The 22,007-nt window shown below is 41.3% G+C and overlaps 1 protein-coding gene across 2 annotated transcripts in view; it reads left to right on the plus strand.

Moving 5' to 3' along the window:
- Positions 1–22,007, plus strand: part of ANO6 (anoctamin 6) — a 118,776-nt gene that overhangs the window by 80,940 nt on the left and 15,829 nt on the right. For both annotated transcript variants that reach the window (XM_044280377.1, XM_044280376.1), the window contains exons 8-13: positions 2,886–3,020; positions 11,629–11,734; positions 12,471–12,531; positions 13,288–13,433; positions 13,700–13,777; positions 20,954–21,179. In XM_044280377.1, coding sequence (XP_044136312.1) covers positions 2,886–3,020; positions 11,629–11,734; positions 12,471–12,531; positions 13,288–13,433; positions 13,700–13,777; positions 20,954–21,179 — 752 coding nt within the window. The remainder of the gene's footprint in view (positions 1–2,885; positions 3,021–11,628; positions 11,735–12,470; positions 12,532–13,287; positions 13,434–13,699; positions 13,778–20,953; positions 21,180–22,007) is intronic.

Raw genomic sequence — 22,007 nt, forward strand, 5'->3', positions numbered from 1 at the left:
AATTTCCTGAATCAGTCATGAAGCAAATTTCCAGAACTTCTCTCATCTCTATTGTAAATAATATGTATATTCTCTTAAATTTTTTTTTTTTTTTATAATTTTGTGTCGTATAGAAAAATGCCCAATGTTTAGCTTTGCTGCCATGAAGAGCAGCATAGTCCTTAGTCTTGTTTTCAGTGAGCTACTGTTCATATTGTATGTGATGAAACTTACAGGTAATTGTTTCTGCGGTCAAAGGAAAAGAGGAATACCAGTTTTTTGTACAGTAGACGGTGTTCTCCTTTTTCATTTTTTTCTACTTTCACTGAATTTTTATGGCATTATAAATATTAAACTTTGATGTCCCATAAAATGGCGCCCTTTAAAGTGTTAATGTGTACTTTTTTCATATGCAGGATTGGTTTATGGAAGTGAGTAACAGAAGCTGTTTAGCTGTAACTTAATAACTTTAAATATCGTAAGACTTTACCCCAGATTCATTTCCAATGGAGAGCAGGAAATTAAAAAAAATTATATATTTTGAGATTAATATATCGTTCATATGTTTCATTTTCTAGTCTTGCTAGGTTTCTCTTTCGGTGAGCGTAAAGAATTTGTTTGTGAGACATGCCTTTTAAGTGCTTTCATTAAAGGGGTTGTCTCACTTCAGCAAATGGCCTTTATTATGTAGAAGATGTTAATACAAGGCACTAATGTAATGTGATTGTCCATATTGTGTCCTTTGCTGGCTGGATTCATTTTCCCACCACATTATACACTGCTCGTTTCCAATCCATAAGCAGTGGCCGTGCTTGCACACAGAATATAACAGCGCCCTATAAGTGCATAAAATAAATAAATAAATATTGTGTGCAAGCACTGTCACTGCTTATGGATTGGAAACGAGCAGTGTATAATGTGGTGGGAAAATGAATCCAGCCAGCAAAGGACACAATATGGACAATCACATTACATTAGTGCCTTGTATTAACATCTTCTACATTAGCATCAAGCTGTCCCCAATGGGGCTCGCAATCTAAGGTCCCTACAAGTATGTTTTTGGAGTGTGGGAGGAAACCGGAGTACCCGGCGGAAACCCACGCATACACGGGGAGAACATACAAACGCCATGCAGATGTTGCCCTTGGTCGGATTCGAACCTAGGACCCCAATGCTAACCACTTAGCCACCATGATAGGAAAAAGCCTATATGTGCTCCCACAGTCTCAGCCACCAGAGAGGCTGGTGCTTTTTCCTATAGTGTGCAAGCACGATCACCACTGCTGCTGGATTGCAGGGTGCCCGTAACCATGGAAATGAGCAGTGTATTATGTGATGGAAAAATGAATCCAGCCAGCAAAGGAAGCAATATGGATGATAACAATATATCAGTAAGTGCCTTGTATTAATTTTCTCTACAAGATAAGATGCCACTTGCTGAAGTGAGACAACCCCTTTAAGAGAAACAAAATCAGAGTCTTGCAGTCTGATACCTTTCAATGGCCGACAAAAATAAAAGCAATGCTCATGCATAGCAAGCTTTCGAGACCACTTCAGTCTCTTCGTCAGGCGTAGACTCTCGTTTTGCTTCTCTTTTGAGAATGCTAAACTAGTTTTCTATGGGCTTACACTTTTTCCATCATGATCGGATGTTTTTAGACAGGAAACACCTTTTAGAAACTATCTCCTTGTGCTTTGCATTTCAAACAGCGCCGGCTTCTTTCAAGTTTGTAACCAAATGTCTCATGCAAATATAGGTTTGCTTAAAAATCCTGCTAAGTATAAAAGTTTAGGTGGTGCGGAGTAAGGGTGGAGTTTGTATGTTTAGTTACATAAAGTGCACGCACATTTTTCTTTCTCATGCGTATAATTCTTATTTTTGTCTCTGCTCACTGTCAGACCAGGGAGTAGTATGACTTCTCTTTTTACACGTTGCAGGAAGTGACTGTCTTTTGGTCATTAGATCATGAGACAAAAGTCTGTTTGTGATTTTGGTCTCCTATGATGGATCTTTGTTCATGATGTACTAGGTACATTACTGGCATTAGGTAACTATATCTTCCAACTTTTAAAAAGCCCAAGGAGGGACACTATCAGCGGCATTCTATGCAACAATTATTATTTTTTTTTTACACTAATCCAAGTCTCTAACGCTGCTCAATACATGCCTAATCCTGGCCTTTGTGCCCTTAAACAGTTCTGCCCACCAAAGTGCCCCCACACTGTGGCTATGCCCCCTTTGTGCCCCCATAAAGAGTACAACGTCCCTTTAGTTCCCCCACACACAACAGAATGCCCACTTAGTGCCCCCTTACAATAGTGCAGCTCTGCTGCCCCATTATTTAGTGCCCACCTTATAATAATATAGCCTGTACTGTTAATAACTCACTTATCTGCATTCCCCGGTGAATGGGGGCCATCTTGGTCTCCCAAGATAAATATGATCACCATTCCCTAGCCTGTGCGCGCTCTTACTTAGCCAAACTGGCCTGTTTCACCATTGTATTCAAGTGTCTCTGCGTCTTCAGGAGACAGTTGAAAGAGGGACATGCCTCAGCCGTCCCGGGACCATGGAACAGCAGCCGAAATCTAGGACTGTTCCACCAGATGTAGGACTGTTGGGAGGTATGGTTAAGATGGCCTACTTTTCCCTCAGTGTTTATCTTCACAAGCGCCATATTTGACAGAAATTTCAGTGTGGATTGCATATACAAATTCATCTGCATCCCATGTGTTTTATTAGGGTTACTTGCAGTAAAGTATATATCGGTTAGATGTCAGTTTTTCAATATGCAAATATGACACTTGAACATAACATTATTATGAGATGCTGGGGAAATTTGTGGTGCATTTCATAAAGGCTAATAAGCTAAGAAACAATGTTTTTTTTTTTATTTCTTCTATAGAAAATACTATGGTGAGAAAGTTGGGATTTATTTTGCTTGGCTGGGCTTCTACACACAAATGTTGCTGCTGGCAGGAATAGTTGGACTGTGCTGTTTCTTATATGGGTATAAATCTCAGGAATCCTGCACCTGGAGGTAAGACATTTTGGTTTTACAGCAAAATCATACATCAAGTGTAACCTTTGTGATTATGAAATGATCTTTATTATTAGCTGGTTTTTTATTGATGGTTTGCTTTCCATTCATCATTTTAATAAATCCACGTTCACATCAGCGCTCCCAGTTTCTGTTCTCCTCCGTTAGAGGAGCAGAACAACGAAAATAGCGTAAGCCCCAGATACAGCACATAAGTGAAACAAACAGAGCCTAATAGGCCCCATAAACTATAATGGCGACTGTTCAGTTTCCGTTTGGGTGTCCACCACTGGTAGGTTGAGGTGCACAGAGGTTCTAGGCTCCACCCTTTGGTGCACCAAAGCCCTATTTTGCATAAAGAATAAACCTTTTTTTCTCAGAAATGCTGTAACCGATTTTCACAAGATAGGCATCATTATGATTAGCAGGATCAACCATAGCAGGCAGTATGCCTGGTTTAATAAGGTTGATCGTGCTGACAGATGCTCTTTAACTGTATTTCAAGAGTCGTACGATTGATACCACATTTATATGGGTTTTGTTATTTCTCCTACTTAAAGGGAATCTGACACCTCCCAAAACCATCCCAAGCCGCCAGCAGTGTGTTTCTGATGATGCCTTTCTTCCTGAAGGCAGATGAAGCAAAAGTACAGAAAACTTTGTTTTATCCCCTGCCCGGCGCGCTTCTCCACACATGCTTGAAGTCATGGAGGCAGTGACCTCCTTGCTTTAAGTCACGGTAGCCACGCCCCCTTCCCTGCCCCCTTTGCTGTGACTGACGGCGCTTATGCACAAGAGTTCGACTGCCTTTGCCAAACAGCCGGCTGTCGGTTACAGAGAAGGGGCAGCGAAGGGGGCGTGGTTACCATGACTTGAAGCAAGGTGGCCGCTGCCTCCGTGACTTCAAGCCTGACTAGAGAAACGCACGGCGGCAGGGGATTAAAGAACGCTTTTACAGCTTTTGCTTCATCTGCCTGCAGGAAGAAAATGATCGTTACAAACATGCTGCTGGCTACTCTAAGGTACTGCTGCCGGCTGGGAATGTTTGTTGGAGGTGACAGGTTCCCTTTTAAAAATAAATAAATAAATTCTGAAAAAAAAAAAAAAAGATTTCTTTGTGTTAGCATATTCTGACACTCACAACCCTGCAATTGTGTTCAGGAGGTGCTGATTGGTGGATAGAGGTAGCTCCTTGCCTCCGTCTAACCTCACAGATGCCACAGTCACTATTGACTGCAGCATCTGAGTGGCTGAAATCCTGTAATCGTTAAAAGGTTAATGCAGTATCACTATGCCATATGTTAACGATTGGTGCAGGTCTGGCCTTTGGGATTGCCACTGATCCAGTGCTGGTGTAAACGCTACATCTGCTTCCAAGTTTTCCATGCACAGCAGTGCTCTCAGCAGCCTGGCTGTGCATGGACCTACACTTAGCCCCATTCACTTGAATAGAGTTATGCTGCAGTTTCCAGTAAATAAAACGGTGAGGGTACACAGTGCTACACCAGGGATCTGGCCCCCTTCATTCTCAGGCTTGAGGTGGTCTAGCCTCTTGGATCCCTGCTGATCCTGAGAATGTAGGGGCCACATTCTCAACAACGCTCCAGCCAATGGCAGCGCTATAACAGAACAGGAAAGGGCTGAAACTGTCTGGCAGCCATTCTGGCTGGTGACTGCGTGCAGAGAAGTTCTGTTCTTTTCTGTGCTGCTTGTTGGCTTGCTGGGACTTGTGGTGCACCACCACTGCCTACTGGTACCTGTGAAAAGAACAACATCTGGAACATCTGCTGCAGTGATTTTTTATTTATTTTTTTGCACTTTTATAAGTTGATTTTTTTATGGTGTTCTTTTTTTGTATCGGCAGTAAATGTTTACACACACCAAACGTCAACTTGCGTGCATATTATTATTTTTTTCCCACTGGTCGCTTTTGTGCTCATTATTTATTTATTTATTTATTTATTTATTTATGTGTGTAAAAAAATACATTTAGTGTTAAATAAAAAATCACTTTTAGATAGTGTTACGCACATATGTGTGCGTGCGTCCGTCCTGCACCTGCTAACCGCTGATTAGAAACATCCACTTCTCTGATAATTTGCACCGTAAACTGAGCAGACCTATTTATTTATTTTCATGTAGTTAGTGTAGGTGTGCCTTAGCCTGCCCACAATAAAAGACCCTCTGAAATGTGCAGTTTGATCACACAGCACAATGCCACAGAGGTTGCAACGTTTGAGGGAGCATGCAGGAATGTCTTCTAGAACTGTTGCCCGTGCAATGAGCAGTCTCTAAAGGCGTTTCAGAGAATTTGGCAGTACCTCCAACCGGCCTCACAACCGCAGACCACGTGTAACCACACCAGCCCAGGACCTCCACATCCAGCATGTTCACCTTCATGGTCATCTGAGACCAGCCACCCGGACAGCTGCAGCAACAATCAGTTTGCATAACCAAAGAATTTCTGCACAAACTGTCTCAGGGAAGCTCATCTGCATGCTCATCGGGGTCTGGACCTGACTGCAGTTCGTAATCGACTTGAGTGGGCAAATGCTCACATTCGATGGCATCTGGCACTTTGGAGAGGCAATCTGTTCAAGGATGACTCACGGTTTTCACTGTTCAGGCAGATGGCGTACAGCTTGTGTGGCATTGTGTGGGTGAGCGGTTTGCTGACGTCAATGTTGTGGATCGAGTGGCTCATGGTGGAAGTGGGTTTATGGTATGGGCAGGCGTGTCTTATGGACAACGAACACAGGTGCATTTTATTGATGGCATTTTGAATGCACAGAGATACCGTGACGAGATCCTGAGGGCTATTGTGCCATTCATCCACGACCATCACCTCATATTGCAGCATGATAATGCACAGCCCCCTATTGCAAGGATCTGTACACAATTTCTGGAAGCTGAAAACATCCCAGTTCTTGCATGCCCAGCATACTCACCGGACATGTCACCCATTGACCATGTTTGGGATGCTCTGGATCAGCGTATACGACAGCGTGTTCCAGTTCCTGACAATATTCTGCAACTTCGCACAGCTATTGAAGAGGAGTGGACAAACAGGCCACAATTAACAGTTTTTGCCCCCCTTCCCATAATTCCACATGTGTTAATTCATAGTTTTGATGCCTTCAGTGTGAATCTACAATTTTCATAGTCATGAAAATAAAGAAAACTCTTTGAATGAGAAGGGGTGTCCAAACTTTTGGTCTGTACTGTAATATATATATATATATATATATATATATATATATATATATATATATATATATATATATATATATTCTCTTTCAATTTTAGTAGTTAGTGTAGATTTTTGCATGCATGCAACATCCTTGTGCGTGCATCCTGCAATTTTTTTTAAACTTTTTTTATCTACTCCTTTTCCTACATTTCAAATTTATTATTACAAGCCCCTTCACATGTGAAAACGCAACATACACAACCCTCAAACTAAATAAAGGTTTACACATTTCACACGTCACACCTAAATAAAATAAAAATGGCCGGTCTGTCCAAACGAGTATACTCGGCTAATGAGGCATACGCCATGCTTGCCTCCGATACGGAGTCTGTCGGTGAGGGAGAAGAGGATGCCACTTTCCTCTACCCCCTCATCATCATCCGCTGATGAGGGACCCTCTAGAAGGCGCCCCAGAACAACAGCTGAGGAAACCCCCCAGGGTGAGCCCATATGGACCCCACCCCCTGACGATTATCAGCCCCTAATTCCGTATTTTGAGGGCAGCTCCGGAATACAGATGGGTTTCACTGAACTAGATTTTTTTTCAAAATCTTTTTCTCCTGAAGAGTTTGTAAATTTAATGGTGGCCCAAACCAATTTATACGCCCAACAATTCATTGATCAGAACCCTATATCGCCATGTGCTAGACCCCTAGGTTGGACCCCAGTAAGTGCACCAGAGATTAAGTTTTGGGGACTCGTGCTGCATATGGGCGTTGTAAAGAAGCCAAATGTTAGACAATATTGGAGTTGAGACATTTTCTACCAGACTCCAATTTACAGTAAGATAATGACCCGGAAGCAATTTGAGTCAATTCAGAAATTCCTACACTACAACGACAATGCACAGTGCCCACCCCAAAACGGCCCGATATTTGATAGTCTGTTCAAGGTTAGGCCTATCATTGACCACTTTTAACACCAAGTTTGCTGAGGTGTACAACCCTGATAAAAAAAAATGTCTGTGTAGATGAGTCCCTATTACTATGCAAAGGGAGGATTAGATTCCGGCAGTACCTGCCTAGCAAACGGGCAAGGTATGTCATAAAGATTTACAAAATTTGTGAGTAGCTCCGGGTATACCCACAAGTTCCGCATTTACGAAGGGAAAGATTCACGGATAGAATGCCCCCCTATCGTAGGAGTTAGTGGGAAGATCGTGTGGGACTTACTGCACTCAATGCTGGATAAGGATTACCACCTCTGTCGATAACTATTATACCAACATACCCCTATTCATGTCCCTAACTGCCAGAGGTACTGTGGCCTCCCTAGATCCTGTTAGGGCAACCATTGAGAATGGGTGAAAGTAGGGCTCTCCTCCATGAGAACATGCTGGTGGTTAAGTACAAGGACAAGAGGGACGTCGTTGTTTGTATCCTGGAGTACCACAGGCACATGGGAGGGGTGGATCTTTCAGATCAACTTCTGAAGCCCTACAGTGCCACACGAAAACGAAAGTGTGGTACAAAAAGCTGGCCGTACACATTGTAAAGATGGCAATGTGCAATGCGTACGCGCTATTTAATCTGCAGGCCACACATTAACTTTCCTTCAGTTCCAAGAGGTGGTTATCAAGGCCCTAAATTTTCAAAGCCAGCCCAGGGAGGGTGCCAGTACTTCAGGAAGTCATGGTGCCCGCGTTGTACCATGGCAACATTTTCCACGTCAAGTCCTCCAGACAGCAAGAAAGGGAAGGACCCCCAAAAGATGCAGGGTGCGATCCAAAAGGGGGATAAGGAAAGACACCATTTACCACTGTGAAACCTGCCCTGAAAAACCTGGCCTCTGCATGCAGGAGTGTTTTAAATCTACCACACATCCATGGAGTATTAATTTAATTTCATCCATGATGTATCCTGTAGTTTTACCACCTTATATCTCTGATTTAGTCCGCATAGATTACATATCCACTTTTCACCAACCACTACATATTCATTTCACCTGTTAGGTCAAAAGTTCCCTTTCCTCCCCTTCAAACAGGCATGCTCAACCTACGACCCTTAGGCTGTTGTAAAACTACAACTCCCATAATTTCCGGACAGCCTACAGCTATCAGTTTACAGAAGGGCATGGTGGGGGTTGTAGTTTTACAACAGCTGGAGGGCCACAGGTTGAGCATCCCTGCCTTAAAATGTTCGTACGTGGGTGCACTTTCTAAACTGGGGCTACTTCTTGAGGTTTTTAATTTCCTAAATCCATGTCTGCCAATTCAGGCCTGCCAGCCAAAATCACATTTAGCTGTTTGCCTGCTGTGCTCCCATACAGCAGGCTACAAGCACATATGGGATGTTTCCTGAATGGGGAGAAAATTAGGAACACATACTGTGGTGTCCCTTTGTGAAAGTGAAAAATTGGGGTCTGCTTGTAATTTTTCAATTTTCACAAATGTGTGCTTTGAAATCCTTTTAACAAGTGTTTCTGCCTTCTGTGAGACACCTGTTTGCTGACCCTTTCCACCACTTAAAATGTTTGTATGGGGGTGCTATTTCCAAAATGGGGTCAGTTCTTGGTGTTTTTCATTTCTGGGGACCTTATGAATTTTTTTTTTATGACATGGCACCTAAAATCAATGTCTGCCAATTAAAGATCAGCAAAATCCATATTTTGCAGTTTGACTCTAGAGCCCTGCTGTGTGCCCATACATCATTTTGGGAGCACATATGGGGTGTTGCCGTATTCGGGGTGGGGGGGTGGGAATGAGGAACAAAATGCAGGGTGCATTTTGTCCTGTTACCCTTTTGGAAAAGTGAAAAATTTGGTTATACAGCAACTTTTTCTATGAAAAAAATGCAATTTTTCATTTTTACTTCCAAGTGTTTCCTTTGAGGTCAAAGTGCTCACTAAACACATTTGAAAGATTCCTTGAGGGGTGTAGTTTCCAAAATGGGGTAACTTTTTGGGGGTTTCCACTGTAGGGCCACCTCAGGGTGTCTTCATATGCGACATAGCTCTCGATTACCATTCCAGCTAAATCCGCTCTCCAAAAGCCATATTGTGGTCCTTCCACTCTGAAGCCTGCTGTGCGCCCATACATCAGTTTTTTAACACATATGGGGTGTTTCTGTGAACTCAAGAATCAGGGTAATAGATTTTGAGGTTTTTTTGGCTGTTAACCCTTGATGTGTTGCAGAATTTTTTTTTATTGAAATGTAAAATCTGCTAAACCAAAAGTGAAATTTTGAAATTTCATTCCCATTTTCCTTTATATGTCGTGGGACACCTAAATGGTTAACAAAGTTTGTAAAATCAGTTTTGAATAGCTTGAGGGGTGATTTATGGTTGGTTTCTAATATGTAAGCCCCACAAAGTGATCTCATAACTGAACTGGTCCTTTAAAAAAATGAGTTTTGGAAATGTTCTTAAGAATTTTAAGATTTGCTTCTAAGGCCTCATGCACACGGCCGTTATTTTGGTCCACATCCGAGCCACAGTTTTGGCGGCTCGAATGTGGACCCATTCACTTCAATGGGACCGCAAAAGATGCGGACAGCACTCAGTGTGCTGTCTGCATCCGTTTCTCCGTTCCGTGGTCCGCCCCAAAAATATAACCAGTCCTATTCTTGTCCGCGCTTTGCGGACAAGAATAGGCAGTTATATTAAAGGCCATCCGTGATTTGAGGAACGCAAAGCACACAACGATCGTGTGCATGTGGCCTAAGCCTTCGAACGTCCCCAAAAAAAGAAAATGTAATTTTCAAAATGATTTAAACATGAAGTTGGAGATATTACGATCTATTTTAAAAGTAGAGAAATAGAAATTTTGAAAGTCGCTAATTTTTCAAATTTTTTTTTGGGGACATTTGGTATTTTTTATAAATGGAATATTTTGGCTCAAATTTACCAGTGTCCTGAAGTACAATATGTGATGAGAAAACAATCTCAGAATGGCCTGGATAAGTAAAAGCGTTTTAAAGTTATCACCATATAAAGTGACCCATGTTAGAGTTGCTAAAAAATGGCCTGGTCCTTGAAAAATGACAGGGTCCTGAAGGGGTTAATGTCTAAATTGCTGGCAACAAAATGGAGTACACCCCTAAGTGAAAATGGCAAAATTGGGCCAAAAGTGCCAATATTTTCTGTGGCGACCATTTATTTTTCTGCAGTGCCTTAACTCTTTTGGGCGTGGAGTTCACTAGAGCTTCCCAGGTTGCCACTGGAATCCTCATCCATGTCTCCTTGATGACATCGCGTTTGAAGATGCCCCACAGATGCTCAATAGAGTTTAGGTCTGGAGACATGCTTGGCCAGTCCAACACCTTTTTAACCTCAGTTTCTTTAGCAAGGCAGTGGTCATCCTGGAGATGTGCTTGGGGTCGTTATCATGTTGGAGTACTGCCCTGCTGCCCAGTTTCTGAAGGGAGGGAATCATGCTCTGCTTCAGTATGTCACAGTACATGTTGGCATTCATGTTTTCCTCTTCTTCAAAGAGGATTCCATCTGGGGTCACAGCCATGCTGACCAATTTGACGCAGAGTGTGGCATATGGTCTGAGTACTGAAAGGCTGACCCCCCACCCCTTTAACCTCTGCAGAAATTATGGCAGCACTCGTACGTCTATTTGTAAAGGACATCCTCTGGATATGACACTGAGCACGTGCACTCAACGCCTTTGGTCTACCATGGCGAGGCTTGTTCTTAGTGAAACCTGTCTTGGTAAACCGCTGTGTGGTCTTGGCCACCGTGTTGCAGCTCAGTTTCAGGGTGTTGGCAATCTTCTTATAGCCTAGGCCATCTTTATGTAGAGCAAGAATTCTTTTTTTCAGATCCTCAGAGTTCTTTGCCATGAGGTGCCATGTTGTACTCACTTTTGTTGCCAGCAGTTTAGACATTAATAGCTGTGTGTTCAGTTATTATGAGGGTGCACCAAATTTACACTGTTGTAAAAGCTGTACACTGACTACTTTACATTATATCAAAGTGTCCTATGTTTAGTGTTGTCCCATGAAAAGATAGAATAAAATATTTACAAAAATGTGAGGGGTGTACTCTATAAAAATATATATCAATGCCGAATACATACGGTTGCGACAGATCTGTCTTTTTATTGAAGATTTTTTTTATAGGATAGAATTATATGTATACATTGCAAATTTTTACCCATATTTGTGAATTGACTTTCAGTCAAAGAAATACAAAATACATTAATTTATGCTTTTTGTCGTTTTTTTTTTTTTTTTTTGGTGATCTAAACCTGTAAAATGACCTCTGCGCAGTAGAAGCCTCTTTTCACGGATAAGAATATTGCATACACATGTTCAATCGCAAATGTGCTACTTGTGTATAATTACTTTAGAATCCACAATACAAAGCAATAGCTTTACATGGGAAACATTATATATATATTTTTTATTTCAGCAAAGAAGTCTGTGACCCTAACATCGGAGGAAACATTATTATGTGTCCACAGTGTGACAAAGAGTGTACATACTGGTACCTTAATATCACCTGTGAATCATCAAAGGTAATAGTACCTCTCTTGAATCGTGTTATGGTTTGTCCATTGTAAAGTATTTGTTTTGTAGGCACTCAGAGAGCACAAACTTTTCTTATTTGAATTTGTCGCACCTATACTGGTACATTACATATTTCCTGTGACCGACCAATAATCAATATTTCTTAATTTTGGATCTTTCTGTTCCCACAATGCTAGGGCTCCATGGCAATGTTGTGCAAAATTTTTTGTAATGGTAATCAATGGTGTTGCACTGCCACTGCGATGTGACTGTCGCACGAAAATCCAACTTGTCATGTCGCAGCATGTTGCATGTGAGGGTGCAACACACACCATTGACTATTATTACGAAAAACATTGTGCAACGTTTCTATGACAAGAAGTTGTGCAACAAATGTTGCCGTGTAGCCTGAGCCCAAGTGCTTGATTAAAGTAATTTTAAAGGAATGTTACAGTAGTGTATGAAATGAAAATCTGTCCTTTATAGTATAAAAGTATTTTTTTATTTTATTTGCGTTTTCTATATTGCATAATAACTTTTACCCAAGGCTCTGTATATCTCAATTATTGTACTTCCTGCAACGTTAGAATTATGAGTTATGTTAAAAGTAAAGCACAAGTGCTAATTTTGCAGATCCTACGTAAAGCTATATTATTTGTACATAATGCAACATTTGGGCTAATCGGGCCAATAATGAAACATAATGTCCTCTTGCTATACTGAATTATTTATTTTCTGTTGCAGAAACTTTGCATATTTGACAGTTTTGGAACCCTTGTGTTTGCAGTGTTTATGGGAATATGGGGTAAGGGCTCTCCAGTTATGATATTGTACTAATTTGTGTTTGTTATACTGATCTCGCCTTAAAACGATTGTTCCATTTGGATAATCTATCCCTACTTAGATTGAAGCTAACAACCATATATATTTCAGTGTACATTGAGGCTGCTCATAATGCTGAGACCGAGACCATCAGCAAAGCATGAAAAGTTTGAACAGGAGGGTGTAATGTAAATGGTCACTAGCCTTTCAAGAAACTTTGCATAAATAAATTGTACAGTGAAGTATAAAAAATGTTGTAGTATATGTTATTACAGAAAAATGCCATTTTCCCTTATCCATTCACTCCTCCTGTTCCACCTGTTTCCATGTTCTTCTGTAGCCAGCTGTAATATGATCCTTCAATATGCTGGCAGTCCTTCTTGGTCTCAAGACAACTTTAGCGGAGAATGTAGAGTGAAGAGCCTGTTAAGTGGAAAAAGAGGCATTTTTTCACTGACAAGATCTGTTATAAAGTTGCTTGTATTGACTTATGCAAAGTTTGTTGATCTTAATCATTGATTTTAAAAGTTGCTATAACTGAAATATTTGACTATCAGAGTTGACAGAGAAATATGTGGTTGGGAAATAAAAAGACAGATTTTGTCAGCAAAAGTGGAGCATTTAAGATGCATATTTTCATGGATGATATTGTAGTGCAGTGCAAAGAATTTTGTCCGTATATTAAGATGCATTGTAAGCAGTGCATTATGTGTAATACTATCCTTTTGATATTTAACAGTTACTTTGTTCCTCGAATTTTGGAAGCGTCGACAAGCCGAGCTAGAATATGAGTGGGACACTGTTGAGTTTTTAGAGCAAGAAGAACAGCCCCTTCCAGAGTATGAAGCAAAATGTACCCATGTGGTTGTGAATCCCATCACCCAGGTAAATTGTACGTTAATTTAAAGGGTTTTCCAGGATCAACATATTGATGGACTATTTTCAGTCTGTGCCTGCTATGTGTATGGGGTGCAGGTAGACAGTCTGAGGTAAACATTAAAAGGGTGCAGTGCTCACACAATCACTGCAACCTATTCTCTCAATAGGCTGTCATTATGCTAATCCTGGAAAACCCTTTTAATGCTAGAGAGCTGCACTGTCAGTAGACTTGCTATTATTAAGCCCTGTCATTTTCATTCCTCTGTTTGCAGCAAGAAGAACATGTTCCTTACACAACATTCGGAAAGTGCTTGAGGATGGCTTTCTGTACAAGCGCAGTGTTTTTCTGGGTAATGTTGCTCATCTACAAATTTCTGACTTGTACAGTATGAATGGTTATACACTGATCTTGTGCTGATCTAACGTGACAATCCACAGCTCCCGCCCCAATACAGAGGATGCCAACCAGAATTTTTCTAACTTATCCAAAATTCACGGATAGCTACGTTTTTTTTTACGGACAAATTGGGAAACTATAATTAATTATAAAGATTATAAGTAGAGTTGAGCGAACACCTGGATGTTCGGGTTCGAGAAGTTCGGCCGAACATCCCGGAAATGTTCGGGTTCGGGATCCGAACCCGATCCGAACTTCGTCCCGAACCCGAACCCCATTGAAGTCAATGGGGACCCGAACTTTTCGGCACTAAAAAGGCTGTAAAACAGCCCAGGAAAGAGCTAGAGGGCTGCAAAAGGCAGCAACATGTAGGTAAATCCCCTGCAAACAAATGTGGATAGGGAAATGAATAAAAATAAAAATTAAATAAATAAAAATTAACCAAAATCAATTGGAGAGAGGTTCCATAGCAGAGAATCTGGCTTCCCGTCACCCACCACTGGAACAGTCCATTCTCAGATATTTAGGCCCCGGCACCCAGGCAGAGGAGAGAGGTCCCGTAACAGAGAATCTGTCTTCATGTCAGCAGAGAATTAGTCTGCATGTCATAGCAGAGAATGAGGCTTCACGTCAGCCACCACTGCAACAGTCCATTGGCATATATTTAGGCCCAGCACCCAGGCAGAGGAGAGAGGTCCCGTAACAGACAATCTGGCTTCATGTCAGCAGAGAATCAGTCTGCATGTCATAGCAGAGAATCAGGCTTCACGTCACCCACCACTGCAACAGTCCATTGTCATAAATTTAGGCCCAGCACTAGTGTTGAGCGGCATGTCCCATATTCGAATTCGCGAAATTTTGTGAATATTCGAAAGAATATTCGTAAAATATTCGCGATTATTCAAATTCGTTATTATTTCGCATATGCGATAATTCGAATTTTCGCATCGCATAATACATATGCTATGCAAAATTCACATGTGCGCTAATGAAATCGCCTTACGAAGATTCGCAACTCAATTCAATCACTAATGTATGAATGCAATGCCCTTTGCCTCTGTTCTGGGACAAGTGTAGATATTCGCATGTGCGCTAATAAAATCGCCTTACGAAGATTCGCACCTCAATCACTTTCTAGGGAATGTGAGACTTTTGGGAATCAATCGAGATACAGTGGGGGGTGATGACAGTAGTTGACAGAGTACAGATCAATGTAATCTGTAAGGTGGAAAGTAAAATAAAAAATACGAATTTTCGTTAATCAAATTTTACGAAGTTCTACGTATTCGCGAATATGGTGCTATACTATATGAATGCACAGGCCTTTGCCTCTCTGTTCTGGGGACAAGTGTAGATATTTGCATTTGCGTTAATAAAATCGCCTTACGAAGATTCGCAGCTCAATTCAATCACTAATGTATGAATGCAAAGCCCTTTGCCTCTGTTCTGGGACAAGTGTAGATATTCGCATGTGCGCTAATAAAATCGCCTTACGAAGATTCGCAACTCAATCACTTTCTAGGGAATGTGAGACTTTTGGGAATCAATCGAGATACAGTGGGGGGTGATGACAGTAGTTGACAGAGTACAGATCAATGTAATCTGTAAGGTGGAAAGTAAAATAAAAAATACGAATATTCGTAAATCGAATTTTACGAAGTTCTACGTATTCGCGAATATGGTGCTATACTATATGAATGCACAGGCCTTTGCCTCTCTGTTCTGGGGACAAGTGTAGATATTTGCATTTGCGTTAATAAAATCGCCTTACGAAGATTCGCAGCTCAATTCAATCACTAATGTATGAATGCAAAGCCCTTTGCCTCTGTTCTGGGACAAGTGTAGATATTCGCATGTGCGCTAATAAAATCGCCTTACGAAGATTCGCAACTCAATTCACTAATGTATGAATGCAAAGCCCTTTGCCTCTGTTCTGGGACGTGCCGATATTCGCATGTGCGCTAATAAAATCGCCTTACGAAGATTCGCAACTCAATTCACTAATGTATGAATGCAAAGCCCTTTGCCTCTGTTCTGGGACGTGCCGATATTCGCATGTGCGCTAATAAAATCGCCTTACGAAGATTCGCAACTCAATTCACTAATGTATGAATGCAAAGCCCTTTGCCTCTGTTCTGGGACGTGCCGATATTCGCATGTGCGCTAATAAAATCGCCTTACGAAGATTCGCGCCTCAATCACTTTCTAGGCAATGTGAGTAAGATCTGAGCTGTTGGACCTTTGGGAAACAATCAATTATATGTGTACTGTAATTTTGTGGGGGGGGAAAAAACAAAAAACGAATATTCGTTTTTACGAATATATAGCACTATATTCGAAATATTCGCGAAATCGCGAAGTTGCGATATTCGCGAAAAAAATTTGCTTTTCGAATATTCGCGCTCAACACTACCCAGCACCCAGGCAGAGGAGAGAGGTCCCGTAACAGACAATCTGGCTTCATGTCAGCAGAGAATCAGTCTGCATGTCATAGCAGAGAATGAGGCTTCACGTCAGCCACCACTGCAACAGTCCATTGGCATATATTTAGGCCCAGCACCCAGGCAGAGGAGAGAGGTCCCGTAACAGACAATCTGGCTTCATGTCAGCAGAGAATCAGTCTTCATATCATAGCAGAGAATCAGGCTTCACGTCACCCACCACTGTAAGAGTCCATTTTCATAAATTTAGGCCCAGCACACAGGCAGAGGAGAGAGGTCCCGTAACAGAGGATCTGGCTTCATGTCAGCAGAGAATCAGTCTGCATGTCATAGCAGAGAATCAGGCTTCACATCACCCAACATTGGAACAGTCCATTGGCATATATTTAGGCCCCGGCACCCAGACAGAGGAGAGGTTCATTCAACTTTGGGTAGCCTCGCAATATAATGGTAAAATGAAAATAAAAATAGGATTGAATGAGGAAGTGCCCTGGAGTCCAATAATATATGGTTAAGGGGAGGTAGTTAATGTCTAATCTGGACAAGGGACGGACAGATCCTGTGGGATCCATGCCTGGTTCATTTTTATGAACGTCAGCTTGTCCACATTGGCTGTAGACAGGCGGCTGCGTTTGAGGCCTAGTATTTAGGCGCTGGGTGACCGGTATGGATTTAGTGACAGAATTAGACTTGGAAATGCACAGAAGCGTGTGTGTGTGAAGTTATTCTGAATGACCCAATGTGCACCTTGAATATTATATACCCTTTTAGGGATAGATTTCAAATAGCTCTGATATAGCAGAAACCACTAAATTATGAAATTGCTAAATTGGGAATTGTACTTCAACCCAGAACAAAAAATGTGCTTTGACGGACACTAAATATCTTGCCCAGCAACAACAGTACAGCGGTGGGTAACGAGAGATTTAGAGGGAATTAAATTTGAGGCCTAGTATTTAGGCGCTGGGTCACCGGTATGGATTTAGTGACAGAATTAGACTTGGAAATACACAGTAGCGGGTGTGTGTGAAGTTATTCTGAATGACCCTATGTGCACCTTCAATATTATATACCCTTTTAGGGATAGATTTCAAATAGCTCTGATATAGCAGAAACCACTAAATTATGAAATTGCTAAATTGGGAATTGTACTTCAACCCAGAACAAAAAATGTGCTTTGACGGACACTAAATATCTTGCCCAGCAACAACAGTACAGCGGTGGGTAACGAGAGATTTAGAGGGAATTAAATTTGAGGCCTAGTATTTAGGCGCTGGGTCACCGGTATGGATTTAGTGACAGAATTAGACTTGGAAATGCACAGAAGCGTGTGTGTGAAGTTATTCTGAATGACCCAATGTGCACCTTCAATATTATATACCCTTTTTGGGATAGATTTCAAATAGCTCTGATATAGCAGGAACCACTAAATTATGAAATTGCTAAATTGGGAATTGTACTTCAACCCAGAACAAAAAATGTGCTTTGACGGGCACTAAATAACTTTCCCAGCTACAACAGGACAACGGTAACGAGAGATTTAGAGGGATTTAAATTTGAGGCCTAGTATTTAGGCGCTGGGTGACAGGTATGGGTTTAGTGACAGAATTAGACTTGGAAATACACAGTAGCGGGTGTGTGTGAAGTTATTCTGAATGACCCTATGTGCACCTTCAATATTATATACCCTTTTAGGGATAGATTTCAAATAGCTCTGATATAGCAGAAACCACTAAATTATGAAATTGCTAAATTGGGAATTGTACTTCAACCCAGAACAAAAAATGTGCTTTGACGGACACTAAATATCTTGCCCAGCAACAACAGTACACCGGTGGGTAACGAGAGATTTAGAGGGAATTAAATTTGAGGCCTAGTATTTAGGCGCTGGGTGACCGGTATGGATTTAGTGACAGAATTAGACTGGGATATGGCCAAAAAATGAACAGACTATTGCTGGTTAAATGCACTTGGTGTGACAGCTTCACCCTGATGTAGGCTTTAGCCAAAAAACAACCACACCATTGAGGGTTAAATGCACTTGGTGACAGGCGCAGCTTGCCCCTGATTTTGTATATGGCCAAAAAATGAACAGACTATTGCTGGTTAAATGCACTTGGTGTGACAGCTTCACCCTGATGTAGGCTTTAGCCAAAAAACAACCACACCATTGAGGGTTAAATGCACTTGGTGACAGGCGCAGCTTGCCCCTGATTTTGTATATGGCCAAAAAATGAACAGACTATTGCTGGTTAAATGCACTTGGTGTGACAGCTTCACCCTGATGTAGGCTTTAGCCAAAAAACAACCACACCATTGAGGGTTAAATGCACTTGGTGACAGGCGCAGCTTGCCCCTGATTTTGTATATGGCCAAAAAATGAACAGACTATTGCTGGTTAAATGCACTTGGTGTGACAGCTTCACCCTGATGTAGGCTTTAGCCAAAAAACAACCACACCATTGAGGGTTAAATGCACTTGGTCGCAGCTTGTGCTGGCGCACCACAAGACACAAAATGGCCGCCGATCACCCCAGAAAAATGAGACTGACAAACGGTCTGTGCAGCCTAAAAACAGTGAGCAATTGAGGATCAGCAGCTCAATGATCCACAGCTGCAGATCGATCAGTTAATCAAGTCCTTTGGAGGAGTTAATCTGCCTAATCTCGCCCTACTGTCGCAGCCGCAACCTCTCCCTACGCTAATCAGAGCAGAGTGACGGGCGGCGCTATGTGACTCCAGCTTAAATAGAGGCTGGGTCACATGGTGCTCTGGCCAATCACAGCCATGCCAATAGTAGGCATGGCTGTGATGGCCTCTTGGGGCAAGTAGTATGACGCTTGTTGATTGGCTGCTTTGCAGCCTTTCAAAAAGCGCCAAGAAAGCGTCACAAAAGCGCGAAGAAAGCGACGAACACCGAACCCGAACCCGGACTTTTACGAAAATGTCCGGGTTCGGGTCCGTGTCACGGACACCCCAAAATTCGGTACGAACCCGAACTATACAGTTCGAGTTCGCTCATCCCTAATTATAAGTAATACATGTCTCAATATACTGATAAGAACTCATTACCAGCATTTACTGTGATCTGTAAAATGATGATAAATACCACCAAAATAATCTATTTAAGTACCACCAGCTTAAAAAAAAAAATCACAGATGCATCTATTTTTTTTCACAAATACATGAAAAAAAAGTCACCTATTTTTACGGCTTGTCCAGAAATTTCTGACCGGTTGGCAACCCTGCCCCATATTCTTATCCATGCAGTCCCTATAATAAGAACTATGCACATACACATGTTACATATACAAAGTCTCAGGCATCCTGAACTTGGAAGCATCCTGAAAGGCACCTTTTCATCTCCTGATCAATGGGGAACAGATAGACGAGACTTCGAGCGTGGCATGCGTGTTTCCACTCCACACAAAAGCAGTTATTACTGTTATTAGTGTGACTCTAAAGAAGTTGTCCGGGTAAAGATAATGATGACCTATCCAAAAGATAGGTGATCGTTATCAGAATGGCGTTATCAGAGTCCCGCAGCTGTTTCAGTTTGCTGCTGTGCTCACTGGAGCTCTGGTGAGTGCTGCAGGCTCCCTTCAGCTTTCCAAGCACAGCGCCATACATCATATAGTGGCTGTGCTTGGCATTGCAGCTTTTAGCCCCGTTCACTTGAATGAGGCTGAGCTTGCAACTAGGCCATGTGATCAACACAAAGTGACATCACATGGCCTAGGAAGTGGCCACAGTGCTCACAAAGCGCTTGGCCTCTTCTAACAGCTGATTGGCGGGGGTCCGGTTCTCCTCCGATCTGATATTGATGACCAATCAAGAGGATAAGTCATCAATAGTAATTCCTGCATAACCCCCATAAAGGGGCGGTAGTCCTGTTAATATTGTTAATACATTTGCATGTATTGCTTTTCTGTTAGTAATTCACTTGAAGTACAATCAGATGCCTTCTATTCTAAAATGACTGTTTGTAGAAAAAAATATACAATGCATTCTTCAACATAGCAAATGGACAAAAAAATAGATTTTTAAATGTAATGGACCTTCAAGACTTCAGGGAAGTAAGTGTATAATATATTCAAATTTGCTTATCCCTAGATATTGAACACAAATGCACCATGTCTGTTATAGCAGCAGAGTAGGGGACTGTTCACATCAGCATTGCGTTTTTAGTATTTCTGTTCCATTAGATGAATGAGAAAACAGAAAAGAATGGATATGTGAATCGGATTTAATGGTGGAAACAAACAGAACACTTTTGGTTTTTATAAATCATTGACTTCACTGGTTAAAAAAAAAAAATGTTTCTTTCAGTCGTGTTTCTATTAGTTTTTGCAGGGGGAAAACCCTGCAGACAGCACTTTTTCTCCCGTTAAAAATAACAAATCTGATAGAATGAACACAAAACTGAGAACAAATGATGCTCAAAATAACATATTCAAACAGAGGCATTTGTTTCAGTTTTTCTACTCCTCTGATGGAACAGCAATATGGAAAACACAACACTGATGTGAACAAACCCTAATAAATACTTAAAAACAAATGGTGAAATGCTTTTGTTCCTCTCCGATCACATATCCTGTTCCTATACAAGGTCAGTGTCCTCTCAGCATCTCTAGTATTAGATTTTCTCCTCTACAATTTGTATCGCATTTTGTTCTTTATTTTCACAGATTCTGCTGATAGTTGCATCAGTAGTTGGGATTATTGTGTATCGACTTTCTGTCTTCTTGGTGTTCTCTGCAACCCTGCCAAGGCACATTAATGGAACAGAAGCAATTCAGAAGTACTTAACTCCCCAGACCGCCACCACAGTCACAGCATCCATCATCAGCTTCATAATTATTATGCTCCTGAACATGGTGTATGAAAAGGTGGCAATAATGATTACAGACTTTGGTAAGAATAACCACTTTGTCTCTTCAATGGTTTCTTTATGTAAAATAAACATTGATCATCCAAAGTGACCTAAGGATTTGTCTTTGCTGAATAACACAAGTTTGGTGTCTCTTATCCCCTTGTGATCAGAGGGACCAGTGTCTGGCTATAGATTTCCCCCGCTACAAAGCATTACATCCCAACCGTTTATTTTAATGGCCAACTGTGCAAAGTATGGATGGGTTGAGAGTGAGAGCCAAACTTACATGGCTGGTCTGGCTCAGAGAGGGGAGGTTCCAGGCAGGCCAATACTCTTTCTAAAGTCCATACAGGAGTCCTTGATATGAGAACCCCTCTAAACATCATGGACACTTTCTTTTATTTTTTATGTGTCGTTTTCGTTCTGCAGCCTGCGTGTATTCTAATAAATAGCAGGCTGCAGAATTCCATTGACTGTGAAATCTGTCATTTTGGCTGTCCGACAATTGGATTGCTAGCAGCTCTTTTGATCTTCTGAATGTTAATCTAACCTAAATTGTGCTAAAATCTTAACAGATTCTTTTACAGACCTAAATGTATTTAGTGGCACTAAAATTAAGTACACAAGATATTGCCTCTAAGATTTAATTTTTAAATTCACTTTATACAATATATTGCACCAACCACTTATTTACAGAGACAATTTTGATGGTACAGTTATTTTGGTGTGTCCTTTGGATGGTAGATATGTTGGTGTGTGTTTTTTCACAGATTTTACATGCAAAACAGGCAATCCACAATTATTGTCTTTGCAAATAAGGCACTGACCAGAAAATGTGCCTAATCTACAGCTCTCTGTTTGAGCCTCTT

This window comes from Bufo gargarizans, chromosome 2 (assembly GCF_014858855.1).
Source record: "Bufo gargarizans isolate SCDJY-AF-19 chromosome 2, ASM1485885v1, whole genome shotgun sequence".
NCBI classification, from domain to species: domain Eukaryota; kingdom Metazoa; phylum Chordata; class Amphibia; order Anura; family Bufonidae; genus Bufo; species Bufo gargarizans.